The sequence below is a fragment of the Diaphorina citri genome, unplaced genomic scaffold (genome assembly GCF_000475195.1).
Source record: "Diaphorina citri unplaced genomic scaffold, Diaci psyllid genome assembly version 1.1 scaffold2584, whole genome shotgun sequence".
Lineage (NCBI taxonomy): Eukaryota > Metazoa > Arthropoda > Insecta > Hemiptera > Psyllidae > Diaphorina > Diaphorina citri.
In genome coordinates, this window is record NW_007380003.1 from 2,629 (window position 1) to 17,523 (window position 14,895).

General features: G+C 38.1%; 3 protein-coding genes and 1 long non-coding RNA gene across 4 annotated transcripts; 3 read left to right on the plus strand and 1 right to left on the minus strand.

Moving 5' to 3' along the window:
• Positions 1-242: 242 nt before the first annotated feature.
• Positions 243-1,132, plus strand: LOC103519169 (the record flags this gene model as incomplete). The annotated part of the gene is given in 2 exon segments (XM_026830757.1): positions 243-318; positions 663-1,132. Coding segments are annotated over 2 exon segments (531 nt in total), but the record flags the coding sequence as incomplete, so codon positions are not given.
• Positions 1,133-1,596: 464 nt separating this feature from the next.
• LOC113471526 lies at positions 1,597-2,095 on the plus strand. Its single transcript, XR_003394191.1, has 2 exons — positions 1,597-1,719; positions 2,028-2,095. It is a non-coding gene; the product is annotated as an uncharacterized LOC113471526 (long non-coding RNA).
• Positions 2,096-4,617: 2,522 nt separating this feature from the next.
• On the plus strand, positions 4,618-11,568 carry LOC103519170 (FAS-associated factor 2). The gene is made up of 7 exons (XM_008484256.3): positions 4,618-5,123; positions 5,379-5,709; positions 6,480-6,666; positions 7,764-7,943; positions 8,842-8,925; positions 9,225-9,540; positions 10,707-11,568. The coding sequence occupies exons 1-7, from the start codon at positions 5,064-5,066 to the stop codon at positions 10,878-10,880; spliced, it is 1,332 nt and encodes a 443-aa protein (XP_008482478.1). The 5' UTR covers positions 4,618-5,063; the 3' UTR covers positions 10,881-11,568.
• Positions 11,569-12,153: 585 nt separating this feature from the next.
• On the minus strand, positions 12,154-13,439 carry LOC103519168 (glutaredoxin-related protein 5, mitochondrial-like). Its single transcript, XM_008484254.3, has 2 exons — positions 13,049-13,439; positions 12,154-12,721 (listed from the first exon to the last, which is right to left on the minus strand). The coding sequence occupies exons 1-2, from the start codon at positions 13,273-13,275 to the stop codon at positions 12,508-12,510; spliced, it is 441 nt and encodes a 146-aa protein (XP_008482476.1). The 5' UTR covers positions 13,276-13,439; the 3' UTR covers positions 12,154-12,507.
• Between the last annotated feature and the right edge of the window lie 1,456 nt (positions 13,440-14,895).

Below are 14,895 nucleotides of genomic sequence, written 5' to 3' on the forward strand. Positions count from 1 at the left end.
GTCTCTTTTTTTGGCCAAAATTCTGATAAGGCTTCTCAATTTCTCCCAGGGGTACTACCCGGGGAGCTCGCTGTGCATGCAGCTTATTTGTCACCTTCAGAAACATTGTGATAAACTACTCAAAGGTAAGAATATCTTTAGGTAGATAGCCTCTGATCTGACGCTGAACGGGAAAAAAGTAGAATGATTTATAGAAGATTATTCCCCGGAGAGCATTTATGAGAGAATACTCCGGTGATCAGGGGTACTACCCGGGGAGCTCGCTGTGCATGCAGCTTATTTGTCACCTTCAGAAACATTGTGATAAACTACTCAAAGGTAAGAATATAGATAGCCTCTGATCTGACGCTGAACGGGAAAAAAGTAGAATGATTTATAGAAGATTATTCCCCCGAGAGCATTTATGAGAGAATACTCCGGTGATACTCTCCTTGTATCGCCGCTCTTTCTGTATACTCTTACTTCTTCTTCTCTCCCTCCCTTCTCTCTGCTTTTTCTGCTGTTAATTCCGGTGATCTATTAGAGTGTTCTTTGACCTATGAGTATGATCTGAGACTATTTGGGCGTAGTCTCGGAGCATACCGAACAAAAACATTAACTTGTAAATCCGGGTCCAAGTTTGTCCTGTTCACTAATCACATCAACATGACTTTATTTCTCAGGTGACAGACTAAACAAGCCTTGTACCGGAGACTCTACGTCCACCAGTAACAGTCCGAACAGTACCAAACCTCATGGCTCAGCCTCGTCTAGTAGTGATAGCTGTGAGAGGCTCCAAATGCCCAAGCAAGAACCCACCGAGTCCTACGACAGGGATCAGTCCTTCCAGAGGGAACAATACGAGTCTGCAGCCCACCTGTTATCTCAGCATAGGGAGAGCTATGAGCGAGCCATCATCAACCATCAGCGGTCCCAGTATGACCCAGCGTCTACCCCGAGAGATTATCAACCTACCAGTCCGCTGAACTTGAGAGAGGGAGCTAACCGGGGGAGGGAGAACTTGACCCTACCCAACCTGTCCTTGTTCAATATAGAACAGGAACAATGTCCGACCAGTGATCATAGGATGATTATGAGACATCCACAACAAGACGAGGTAAGTGAGCCCATGTTGTAGCCTAAAAACGTGCCCGGAGGCAATTACCAAAGACACACAGACGTCCAGTTTTTATTCAAGTGTAAGGGGAAATTTAGTGCTAAGAAAGCCTGGCCAAAACTAAAATCAGAAAAATAATAGAAAGTAAAAAGTCCCCCATGCCATGGGTCTGTAGTCGCTTTTTGATGGTCTAATTCTGGACGCTTTTTAAAGTCTCTAGACTTTCAACGGAATTAGAACTCATTCTTTTTTTTTTGCTATCTCTATTGACTGGTGTTATGTGTGTTTTAAAATCGTGTACAATAAATTGTACATAGATATTTATGTTTTTGTTTTTCTCTGATTCAATATTGCTTTGACATTTTGATCGCTCCGGGAGGACATTGAAATTACCGAAAGCTATATGCACTTGAAGTCTGGACTAAGCTTGCTGTTTACTCTAGTGATATTTTATTTTTTTCATAGTGCCTAGGTAGATATTTATTTGTTTAGTTTGCCCATCAGCAATCAACTGCAGGTACTCATGAGTCGTAGGTATTTAGATAGATAGATAATCTAGTGCAATACCGCTAAGGAACTGCTAAGGGATGGCTTAAAGTGTCGAAAATAACGGCACATTTAAGGTAGGTAGTCTTTTTGTCTGTTTATTGCAACCGGAAATAAGACGAAAAAGCTTGTTTCCAATCATTTCGTTCAGCCAGCTTTGTTATCTAGGAGGGTTAGCGTTAGATCTGCCTTGTAAGTGTTGGGTCACAGGTTAGATTCCTGCCCGGGGCAAAGTACATCCGTAACAGATACGGTTCATTCTCGGAACGGCTGGATTTCTCCTATCCTGTCCTCCTTCGATTCCTGGATGATAAGGCCTCTGTTGTTACGGTTCCTTCTATCTGGTGTGATATCTAGTTTGTTCCTTTCTTTCTTCTATTTTCAGAAGTCTGAACTTCTCAACGGTTGTGACAAGTGAAGAAGATGAATATGGTTACCATGACAGGAGGAAAATGTCCAGGGTAAGTTGAGTTCCACTTAAAGTTGAGTTAAACATAATCGTACCCTCAGAATTTTATGGTGACATGTCGAAAAACTCGATTTTTGTTCTATTACCTTACTAAGCGAAATGAGATCTTTCGATTGGTCTAGGAATTACATCTCTACAGCTTATCGTTCCCGAGATAGCGATGGTGACATCTCTATTTTATACCGTCCAGCTATTAAATGTCAAACTTGTAATTGCGATTTCCCAAAACTTGGTGTTTTTGACATATCACCATATAAGTCTGAGGGTGCGATATGTAACTTTGTAATTTTACATATGTTTGCTAAATAAACATGTGTAACTTTATAATACAAAACACGTAATACCTACTTATCCTCCATAAACTACGTATTTTTTTCCCAATCACGTCACAAAAGTCATGACTTTCTATGTGCTCGTTGCTAGATCAAGATAAAAACCTGACCCAGGCACGTGCTAGAAAGGCTTTTTTAGAGAGAGAGAGAGAAGGGATGGAGGGGGAGAGGTAAGTTTTTTTCCATTTGATATTATCAGGTGATCGGTGATTTTATTACATGTTTACATCAAAATGTGACACATTTTGACAGCAAAATTTGTTATAGGTGTAAGGGGAGAGAGCCTGGAGCAGTCACGTTGAAATTTGACTTTCCAGTTAGCTCTCTCTCTTACCCTCCCTTTCAGATATCTTTCTCCTCGGCTGGATTTCTCCTATCCTGTCCTCCTTCGATTCCTGGATGATAAGGCCTCTGTTGTTACGGTTCCTTCTATCTGGTGTGATATCTAGTTTGTTCCTTTCTTTCTTCTATTTTCAGAAGTCTGAACTTCTCAACGGTTGTGACAAGTGAAGAAGATGAATATGGTTACCATGACAGGAGGAAAATGTCCAGGGTAAGTTGAGTTAAACATAATCGTACCCTCAGAATTTTATGGTGACATGTCGAAAAACTCGATTTTTGTTCTATTACCTTACTAAGCGAAATGAGATCTTTCGATTGGTCTAGGAATTACATCTCTACAGCTTATCGTTCCCGAGATAGCGATGGTGACATCTCTATTTTATACCGTCCAGCTATTAAATGTCAAACTTGTAATTGCGATTTCCCAAAACTTGGTGTTTTTGACATATCACCATATAAGTCTGAGGGTGCGATATGTAACTTTGTAATTTTACATATGTTTGCTAAATAAACATGTGTAACTTTATAATACAAAACACGTAATACCTACTTATCCTCCATAAACTACGTATTTTTTTCCCAATCACGTCACAAAAGTCATGACTTTCTATGTGCTCGTTGCTAGATCAAGATAAAAACCTGACCCAGGCACGTGCTAGAAAGGTTTTTTAGAGAGAGAGAGAGAGAAGGGATGGAGGGGGAGAGGTAAGTTTTTTTCCATTTGATATTATCAGGTGATCGGTGATTTTATTACATGTTTACATCAAAATGTGACACATTTTGACAGCAAAATTTGTTCTAGGTGTAAGGGGAGAGAGCCTGGAGCAGTCACGTTGAAATTTGACTTTCCAGTTAGCTCTCTCTCTTACCCTCCCTTTCAGATATCTTTCTCCTCCCTATTCCTCCCTTCTCCCTCTTTCAATCACTCCTTCCTCCCCTTCTCAATTAATTTTCTCTTTCTCTCACTCTCCTGTATCTCATTTTGTTTTTGTTTTACTCTCTCTTTTCTCCTATATACTGTCGCTGCCTCATTTGAATTCAATTATTGATAGCACATAAAGAAGACTGTGGGAAATAAAGACTTAAGTCTATCTCTTCACGTGACGTGACGTGATGTGACGTGATAGTAGTGTGGCTGCCCTGAACGAGATTAAAAAAAAAGATGAGTCTTTCACCGCTGTTTTTATTTTGTAGCAATGAAACAACCGCTACATTAGACGCATGTGGTCTGTGTCGTAGCATGCCCATCCCGTAGTATGCCTCTCATCAAGACACAAAGGAGAGAAACAAAGTCACAACTACAATTGCTCCAGCAGTTAAATGATGAGAAAAATACATTTTAACGGATATTATGTTGGTCTAGAGAAGAAGAAAGGTGCAAATGATCAACCTTTTGAGTTGGAAACGAATAAATACAGAAAAAAACTGGATCAATTTGGGCTGGGCAACTTTGGAATCCTTCAATCCTGTGATTTGTTGTGATTTTCAAAAAGTTGTATCCAAAAGAAGCACAGAGGTAAAACTGATAGTTTGCAACGTTGCCAATAAGATAAATATGAAGGGCCGTGTTCCATGAAAATCTTTGCCCTTTGAATTCGGCCCTTAAAAGTTATGACGTAGGCATGGATTTTCGCTTGGGGAAGAAAAAATAAAGAATAAGAAAACGTCGAACTACGGTAAAAACTGGATTTTTGCTATGAACAATAAGAATTTACGCACCCGTGAATATGAAAATCCATGTTAACATTGAACATCGACCCGGGCCTTTACAACTTGGCAACATTGCAAATTTTCTCTGTGTTTATTTACAAAGGAAAAGAAATTTTGGAGTTAGCATCTCTTGTCTCTTTTGGTGGACTTTTTGCTGAATGGAAAGTGGAAAGTAGTTTTAAGTAGTACTGTTCCTACATGATTTTTCATGATTTCTTTTAACTTTCCAATTCCAATGTTCTTTTTAACTGAGGCTTCACCAGCTATTGACTAGTAAGTTTTAAAAGCACTCCCGAATTATTGAAGAGATAATTTGATGTCCACACAGTTTATGGAACAAATCATTTGCCATCCATCTCAAGCAAACTGATAAGAGAATTCCTCCCATTGTGAGAACTTTCATTAATCTTCACCTCTGCTTAAAGACTCTCAAAATTCAAACATTTTAAAGCACTACCGATATTTTACTTGGTTCGTTCGGTTTGATAGTGTGAGAGGCTGAGGAAGGATCCTACTCAGAACTTGTTGTTCATGTCACAGAGGAAGTGCACCTGCAGAGAAATCATACATGGATCAGATAGATGCAGACCTTACTGAAGATCAACAAGTGAAACTATGCACATTCCAGGTAATCATTGAAGCCAAACCCCAAGGTGAAAACAGCCATCCAGAAAACGGGATTAAAGTAGATAGCCTGTTTGTGGTTGGGGACTTACCAAATGTTTGCCTTACACATTTTCCTTTGCAGGTATTGCTCCTTTGCCTGTTATCTATTCTATTTAAATAGAAGAGTTAACTTCAGCAGCAATACAAATAATTGGACATTTTCTTTGTACTTCCCACCAGTCTTTGTATCTAACATTATGTTTTTCTTTGATTTCAGGAATTATCCAACATAGATAATGCTTCGGTGTGCAGGGAAATCTTGCAGAGACACAACTGGGATCTGGAAGTAGCTGTTCAAGAACAACTGAACATCACAGAAGGACGTCCTACAGTGTTTGCATCAGAAGCTGGACCCCCTTCTGTTGTCAATGACCTCCATAGGCAGCAGATATTTAGCACACCTTCCCTATTCAATCAAACATGGACACCTGGGTGGTTGCCAAGACCCCTTGCATTTACCGTTTCCTATATGTTTAGATTTTGTTATGATTTGTTTAGTTCTGTTGTTAGACTTGCCTACAGTATTCTCTACACGGATCCTAGATTACGTAAGTTGTAGCCCTTTACAATTTTGCCTTGTTAAATCATTCAGACAGTTCAATATCATGTCTGGTTTTATATCTCAGTCAACTTCTAATTTAACACCCAATTTTTGGAAGCTCTGGAATTTTTTTAAAGAGGTTTGACAGAGGGAACTGTAACTGCTATGGTCTTATCGTCCCGAAATCGAAGAGAGAAGGAAGACGGTTAGGGACGAAAGCCAGCCGTTCCAAGAACAAACATTATCCCATCAGGATAAAATCTGCCCTGGGCGGAAATCGCACCCGTGGCCTAGCGCTTACAAGGCAGATGCACTACCAACTAAGCTAACTAGGCTGGCTACTCTGAAAATTAAAAATCTAAATAAGGAAAATATAGTAGAAAGTTTCAGCAGATAACCAGAACAATAATACAAATATTGCAATTGCAATTCATATGAATTCTAACTTGATTAGGATGTCCTGTGCCCATTTAACTAACCAACTCTTGTTTCTTTTATCTCAACAGAGCTGACAGATCCCCTCGTAGATGTGGGCAACTTCATTAGACAGTTCAATATCATGTCTGGTTTTATATCTCAGTCAACTTCTAATTTTACACCCAATTTTTGGAAGCTCTGGAAATAAAAAATCTAAATTTAATAAGGAAAATATAGTAGAAAGTTTCACCAGATAACCAGAACAATAATACAAATATTGCAATTCATATGAATTCTAACTTGATTAGAATGTCCTGTGCCCATTTAACTAACCAACTCTTGTTTCTTTTATCTCAACAGAGCTGACAGATCCCCTCGTAGATGTGGGCAACTTCATCACTCACTTCAATGAAACCTATGGTCTGAATCATCCAGTCCTCTATCAAGGCTCATATGGTCAAGCTCTGAGTGATGCCAAACAAGAGCTCAGATTTCTCCTTGTGTATTTGCATGAACAGGATGACCAGGACTGTAACCAATTCTGCAGGTAAAGAAGGAATTGAGCTACAAAAAAAAATAAATAATAATAATAATAATAAATAAAAATAAAAAAAGCCCACATTGTGAGCCTAAGTCTCTTTCTTTCTGTTCCTTTTCTCCCCTCTCTCTATCTGCATCTTCTTTTTTTTCTACCTATGGTTGGGTGGAAGAGCTCCTTCAGGAGAATCCTGCCACAGAAAAGAAATCATAGAAAAAAGCCTCCTAAATGAGGATCAAATGGTCATTAAATTAAATAAGATATGTACTACAAGCTGGGATATCATTATTCCTTAAGGGTAATTTAATTGTACTTTTGCACACCATTCTTCTTTTATAATAATGTGGGGTTTTGATGAAATGATCACACTCCATTTCAATTTTGATCACATTTGTTCCGGGTAAAATTGTACTTTTGCACACCATTCTTCTTTTATAATAATGTGGGGTTTTGATGAAATGATCACACTCCATTTCAATTTTGATCACATTTCACTTCATTCATCCTGTACAATGTAGCAAAGCAAACCACTGTTTGATGCAGCAGCACACAGCAAGTAAACCAAAACAAGCACTAGTTTTCATGATGGTTGACTGCAGTTCAGGATGAGCCAATTAAACACGGCTAGGGACCATCACCCTGGTGTATGGCAGAAAAAAAAATCTTTTCTTCATTCTATCACCATTCGGCTACAGCTGAAGCCACTACAACAACAACAACAACAACAACAACCATTGTTTGATTTCAGGAGTACCCTCACTGATCCTGAAGTAATTGACTACATTACTACCAACTACAGCAAGTAAACCAAAACAAGCGCTAGTTCATGATGGTTGACTGCAGTTCAGGATGAGCCAATTAAACACGGCTAAGGACCATCACTCTGGTGTATGGCAGAAAAAAAAAAAAATCTTTTCTTTATTCTATCACCATTTGGCTACAGCTGAAGCCACTACAACAACAACAACAACAACAACAACAACCATTGTTTGATTTCAGGAGTACCCTCACTGATCCTGAAGTAATTGACTACATCACTACCAACAACATGATCTGTTGGGCTTGCAGTACCTCGACTGGAGAAGGGTACCATTGTTTGATTTCAGGACTACCCTCACTGATCCTGAAGTAATTGACTACATCACTACCAACAACATGATCTGTTGGGCTTGCAGTACCTCGACTGGAGAAGGGTACAAGGTGGAGCAGATTATGCAACCAGGGGCATATCCATTTGTAGCGATCATTGTGCTCAAAGACAACAAAATGACCATTGTAGGAAGGTGAGATTTTGATATACTGACCTTCATAGGAGAGAGAGGAAAAGGGATATCTTGTCAATTTTAGGTACCACTTTCAAATAGAGGGGCGGAGATTCAGCTTATCCAGTAGGTGACTATGGATTAGGACATAATTTACAACCTCAGAAGTTTTTTGGTCAATGCTTTTAACTTCAAATTTTGAGGTTGGTGGCTGGAGTCTAAGTTAATGAAAGTTTAAACAAAACAATATTCAAAATATTATCACCCATTGAGAAATATGAAGGCTCTGTCTTTATAGGCATTTCAGAAACTTACCTACATATGTAAGGTTCTGCTTATAAGTTTCTGCTGTATCACTATTTGGGTAAGTAAATACAAAAGTGCCAAGTGACACAAAGTTTAGTGTATTTTCCTTTAGGAAACAGAGACAATCTCCCCTCCTCTAAAGGTCTAGAGCTCATTTCCCCTCTTTTAAAGGATAATACAGGCATTAGTTCAACAACCAAGTGGTGTGGTAGTGCCTGTAATAAACCTTTGGAAATCCAAGATTATGCATTCCCAACCATTATTTCCCATATCAATCAAAATGGTGTGGACAATTAATAAAATAATAATTGTGAACATATAAAATGGTAGTGCCTGTAATAAACCTTTGGAAATCCAAGATTACCTATGCATTCCCAACCATTATTTCCCATATCAATCAAAATGGTGTGGACAATTAATAAAATAATAATTGTGTACATATAAAGTACAACTTTGTGCGTGGGCTTTTGCGTCTGGACGAGGCTTCCGAGTTCCGAGACGAAATCTAGGCATCTGCGCATGCGGTCAAAAGTTCATGTCAACAACAGAACTGTAGACCTGTGGTACCTACTGTGGTTTATGTATGTTTATCTACCTACATTCTACTGTTGCTGAGTGTTGGTGTTGATGTTGCTGTTCTGTTCGCCCTGTTCGGTTTCGGTGTTCTTGTTCTGCTCTCTGCTGTTCTGCTGGGTGCTGGGTGATTTCGCCAATTCGCCCTTGTACTTGCACTTGCAAATAATTTGCATTGTTTGAGTGTTAAAGTTGAGTTTCCCCTTCCCCATTTTCGATTTTATTTTAGAATTATTTTCATTTTATTTCTTTTACAGAGAGGCATTTATTTGGAATATTGGAATAGTGTTTGAATGTATGATTGATATTTGTAATTATGTTTTTCAATTATCCTTTCTTAGTTGCTTGTCAACTGTTATGACCTACACCTTTTGTTTGTTTAATGTTTTAGTTACGATTTTATTAAAGTATTTATCTATTTTACAGAATCGAGCGTAGTTTCAATCAGTCGCTGCGCGCGCAACAGGACGAGGACTATTTGGAATCCCTCCGGCAGGATCAGGAGAAGGAAAGACTCAAACAGGAGCAAAGACAGAAGGAGAAAGACGAGGAGGATCGCCTGAGAAGAATCCGAGAGTTGGAGGAAGAGAAGAGGAACAACATTCGTCAGAAGAAGATGGATCTGATAGGTGTTGTGCCTGAGGAACCATCACCGGACGACACAGAGGCTGTCAAGATTGTCTTCAAAATGCCCAACGGAAAACGGCTCGAACGACGCTTCCTAAATACCAATAGTGTGAATGTAAGTTTAGCTAGGGATGGTGCTTTATTTTAGGCCCGGTTTCCAACATCCTCTGTTGACTAGCGAGTTTATAAACCAATGGTTTATCCAAACTCCGAAGACTAGCAATAAAAGACATGTACTAATAGTCTCATTGGTCAGCTCCCATGGCGTAGTGGTCACTGCGCTCGCCTTGCACGCGGGAGACCCGGGTTCGATTCCCGGCGGGGTCAAGAAATTTGTATCATGCAAACGATTGATTCCGTGAGGTCTAAACGAGAGAATTTTGCGCAAATATAGGCCTGTTTTTCATTCCAACACCACATTGATGCTAATCCGACGCCGCGCTTTTTGTCTGATTAATTATTATTCACTCGTATTTTTGTTTTCAGGATGTGTACATTTTCATCATCAGTTTGATTAATATTTGTAATTATGTTTTTCAATTATCCTTTCTTAGTTGCTTGTCAACTGTTATGACCTACACCTTTTGTTTTCCAATTTTATTGATAAATACTTACAAATGAAACCTCTTGGTCCTTGCTGAGTGATTTTCATACAAAATGAGCCTGGTGTATGTGACTCCTCTGTATTGCATTCTACCGAGATGTGTCTCTCCTTATGGAATTTGGAATATGCTCCACAATTATCTTCTCCCTTGGGATCTTGAGCTGAAGAACACTCGTAACATCTTACAGCATCACCTGAAATATAATTAATTAAAATAAATTGTTTACGTTTTTGGTCACCCTCTCAATAAGCCCCGAGTGATTCTGTTGGGCTGACATTTGGTTTTGGCTACAAAAATTGCATAAGTGGATGCACTTCACAACTCAACCATTGCTATTTCTTTAGTAAGGGAAATCTCAGGCGGCTGTCCTCCCTGTTTAAAGTCTCCCAGCCAGACTAAGCTGGTCTAGTAACTAGTAACTGTTTCATGTTCCTGAGTCACACAATTTCTTGCTCTTACCATCAGACACAAAGGAGAGAAACAAAGTCACAACTACAATTGCTCCAGCAGTTAAATGATGAGAAAAATACATTTTAACGGATATTATGTTGGGGTCTAAACGAGAGAATTTTGCGCAAATATAGGCCTGTTTTTCATTCCAACGCCACATTGATGCTAATCCGACGCCGCGCTTTTTGTCTGATTAATTATTATTCACTCGTATTTTTGTTTTCAGGATGTGTACATTTTCATCTTTTGTCATCCCGACTCTCCCGATTACTTCGAGATTGCCACCAACTTTCCACGGAAAGTTCTCTGCACAGATATAGAAGATGGAAAGGACATTTCGCTGAAAAAGGCTGGTCTCAACAAAGGTGAAGTTCTGTTTGTGAATGACACTGAGGAGTAACTTTCGCCATAGAGTTGAGAGGCTCAAGAAAATTCGATTTTATTTTAGAATTATTTTCATTTTATTTCTTTTACAGAGAGGCATTTATTTGGAATATTGGAATAGTGTTTGAATGTAATAATACATACGCCCACCATATGGTTGTCAAGTGGTTTGTGCATGGCTTATGTGTCTCTTTAAATGTATGTCTGCTCCTACAGATAATTGTTTTTTAGACCTGGTTGCCAAAATGCACAAATTACTTGAGTGTCTGAGCTCAGTTAAGAATTAAACAGGCTAGAATTTTTTGTATCGCGGTAATGTACGTCTGAGAATGATACAGTAGAAATAATTTAATTTTTAAGTGAAGATAAAATATGAGAATCAAAAGAAGTTTTGCTATAACAAGGTCCCATACAGAGTACAGACTAACGTTTCATAAATCATAAAGGCCTAGATTTTCTTTAATTCATCTATAAAGCTATGCAGTACTAGTTAGAAATAAAATTGCTCAGTTCTTCTCATCTCATGAAAATTTGGATTTTGATACAAAGAGAAAAATAAAATAAGCATCTCAGCCTCAGTAAGTTTTTGTTTCCTTATCTGCAATTAACATAAAATGCATTTTTATAAAATTTACAATACCTAAGTAAATTGTGATATACAATATGGATACAAGCCAAAGTTTTGTGAGGGGAAAAATAGCTGACAATGTTGAATAAACTTAAGAAAATGTAAATTGTGATATACAATATGGATACAAGCCAAAGTTTTGTGAGGGGAAAAATAGCTGACAATGTTGAATAAACTTAAGAAAATCTATATGGATACAAGCCAAAGTTTTGTGAGGGGAAAAATAGCTGACAATGTTGAATAAACTTAAGAAAATAAGGACCCATTTTTGTTTATTTGTTCACTCATAAAGGCATATGTATAACTACATTATTTTAATATTTCCTGGGTGTTTTTTGGTATCTTGGTTTAAGAAAATAAGAACCCATTTTTGTTTATTTGTTCACTCATAAAGGCATATGTATAACTACATTATTTTAATATTTCCTGGGTGTTTTTTGGTATCTTGGTGATTTTTTGTATGACTTGATGGTTTAAATAAAATGTTTCATAAATTATCATACCCATGTCTCTTTTTTGTTCGTAGTTGAGATTCTGCCAATATAGGTAACTTAGTATTATTCTAACTCATTCTCTCTCCCTGATGTAAAAAATACATCAAAGAGCCAGACCATTAGATAAATGGAAGAAATAGAGTAGGTGCACCAAAATAAAACATTTATGTAGTTGAGATTCTGCCAATATAGGTAACTTAGTATTATTCTAACTCATTCTCTCCCTGATGTAAAAAATACATCAAAGAGCCAGACCATTAGATAAATGGAAGAAATAGAGTAGGTGCACCAAAATAAAACATTTAGGCTGGTAAAGTGGTAATGGTGTGGATGGTGATCTTCAGATTTGTGGTTTGAGTCCAGAAATTTGGCAGAGTGTATTGATCAAGGCAGGACATCTATGACAAGCAATCATGGTATAAATTACTAATTTTTCAGGCTTGTAAATCCAAGCATTAATACACTACACATAGAAACAATAGGTACAACAAAATAAAACAACATTACATTTAACAGACAATTCAGGTTGGGGGAGAGTCTTCCTTTTTATCTTTAAGTGCAGACTTGATGTTGACTTTCTCAAGTTGTTCAACTAATTCTCCTGACTGGTGCAACTTCAAAAGAATATCACAGCCTCCAACAAATTCACCATTTATGAAGACTTGAGGTATGGTAGGCCAACTGGTGTATTCTTTGATTCCATTTCTGATTGACTCATCTTTTAACACATCATGGCTGAAAGAAGAATAATTATTGAAACTTCAGATAAAAATCAAACTTGTTTTCATACCAGAGCTGCCCTTGAAGTGATTCAAATATCACAAAAGGTGGGATTATAGTCAATAGCAAAAGGACTTACATCACAATCATCCTTCCAGAGATATAGTCATGTTTGTGTTTGAAACTGATATGGATTCTTCTAATATGATACCTACATTGCTAAGGTAATTATTGAGCTACTACAGCTGCCCTTCTTCCTTAAAGATAACCAACAGGATACTTCTAATTTTATTGAATAAATAAAAATCAATGATTAGGTAGGTACCTATTTAAAACACTTACCTATCATAGGGCACATCGTGCATGCGTAGTATTTGCACCACAGCATTGCTGAAACCACATCTTGGAGCCTCGGGAACACCTTTCATGAAAACAACAACTTTAGATTTCTTCACCATCTCATCAATACTCTTCTGAACGTCTGTGCTATAGGGGGTTCTCCATGCATTGTGAAATCTGGAATTTATGGCAAGTCGTGGTAGCATACATCTCTGCAGGAAAGTGTTCATGATAGACAGTCGAAAATTGACTGTATTTAAGTGGGAAAAAAGGTGAGACACTTAGATAAGAAGTTTGCAGGGTCTACAATAAAATAAAATGGATCTTTTCCCCTTATCTTCCGCTTATCACCGAAAGTTAAAAACTCAACACTGATAAGAAAATGAGCTATTAATATTTTTAAAATTTTCCCGCTTAGTGCTTACCTTACCCACAATCCCACAAATCTCACAACACAGAGGTAATCCCCTGAAAGCACAGAGGTAAATAGATAAAGGTGTGCGTGGGCTTTTGCGTCTGGACGAGGCTTCCGAGTTCCGAGACGAAATCTAGGCATCTGCGCATGCGGTCAAAATAAAAGTTCATGTCAACAACGGAACTGTAGACCTGTGGTACTGTGTTTATCTACATTGTACATTTTACTGTTTCTACTGTTGATGAGTGTTGGTGTTGCTGTTCGCCCTGTTCGGTTTCGGTGTTCTTGTTCTGCTCTCTGCTATTCTGCTGGGGGTGATTTCGCCAATTCGCCCTTGTACTTGCACTTGCAAATAATTTGCATTGTTTGAGTGTTAAAGTTGAGTTTCCCCTTCCTGTTGGTGTTGCTGTTCGCCCTGTTCGGTTTCGGTGTTCTTGTTCTGCTCTCTGCTATTCTGCTGGGGGTGATTTCGCCAATTCAACATATAAAGTACAACTTTCAAGGTGTCTGCATCAGTTTGATTGATATTTGTAATTATGTTTTTCAATTATCCTTTCTTAGTTGCTTGTCAACTGTTATGACCTACACCTTTTGTTTCTGAGTGTTGGTGCTGCTGTTCGTCCTGTTCGGTTTCGGTGTTCTTGTTCTGCCCTCTGCTATTCAGCTGGGGGTGATTTCGCCAATTCGCCCTTGTACTTGCACTTGCAAATAATTTGCATTGTTTGAGTGTTAAAGTTGAGTTTCCCCTTCCCCATTTCCCTTTTCCTATTCATCCTAATCCCATATTACCTGGAAGCAAAAGGTAGAAACGTTAAAACATCATGCTCAAGATTTATTTATTTTTTAGATCTGTGAACTTGTCTCACTTTAGTAGAAGTGCTTGAAATCCAACGTAGAAAATGTAACACCAAACATTCAAATCATCAGAACAGTTATATAATTTTTCCATAACAGTTAACAGTTTTTTGTATTCATATTAGCTGTTTACAGTGGATGTGCATTCAGTGTACCGTTATTCAGTTATCACTGTTATCAGTATTGCCACAGTGGTGATAATACAACTTCCAGTGTACTTTGGACATTGTCAGGCTACATCGGTACTTATGCTCCTAGCAGATGTGTGGTTGATTTGTTCTCAGTAGAAGTTTGATCCTGGTCCTGGTGATGGGTGTTGAAAGTGTTTTGGAAGCTGTTGCTTCCCAGACTGGAGCTTCTGTTCCAGCTTTACGTCTTGTGTTTTCTGTATTATTAGGTAAGTTTAATATTCAAGCATGTGGCATAGTGTGTACACACAAAAGAAAAATACCTAACTATGCTTTTTAACAAGGTTCCTTTGCAAGTTTTGAGAAATATTTTAACTATTTGGTATTTTTACTCTTGTAAGTAGGTAATATGGACTTAATTTATTCTGTAATTCCAATAGAAGGGGATGATC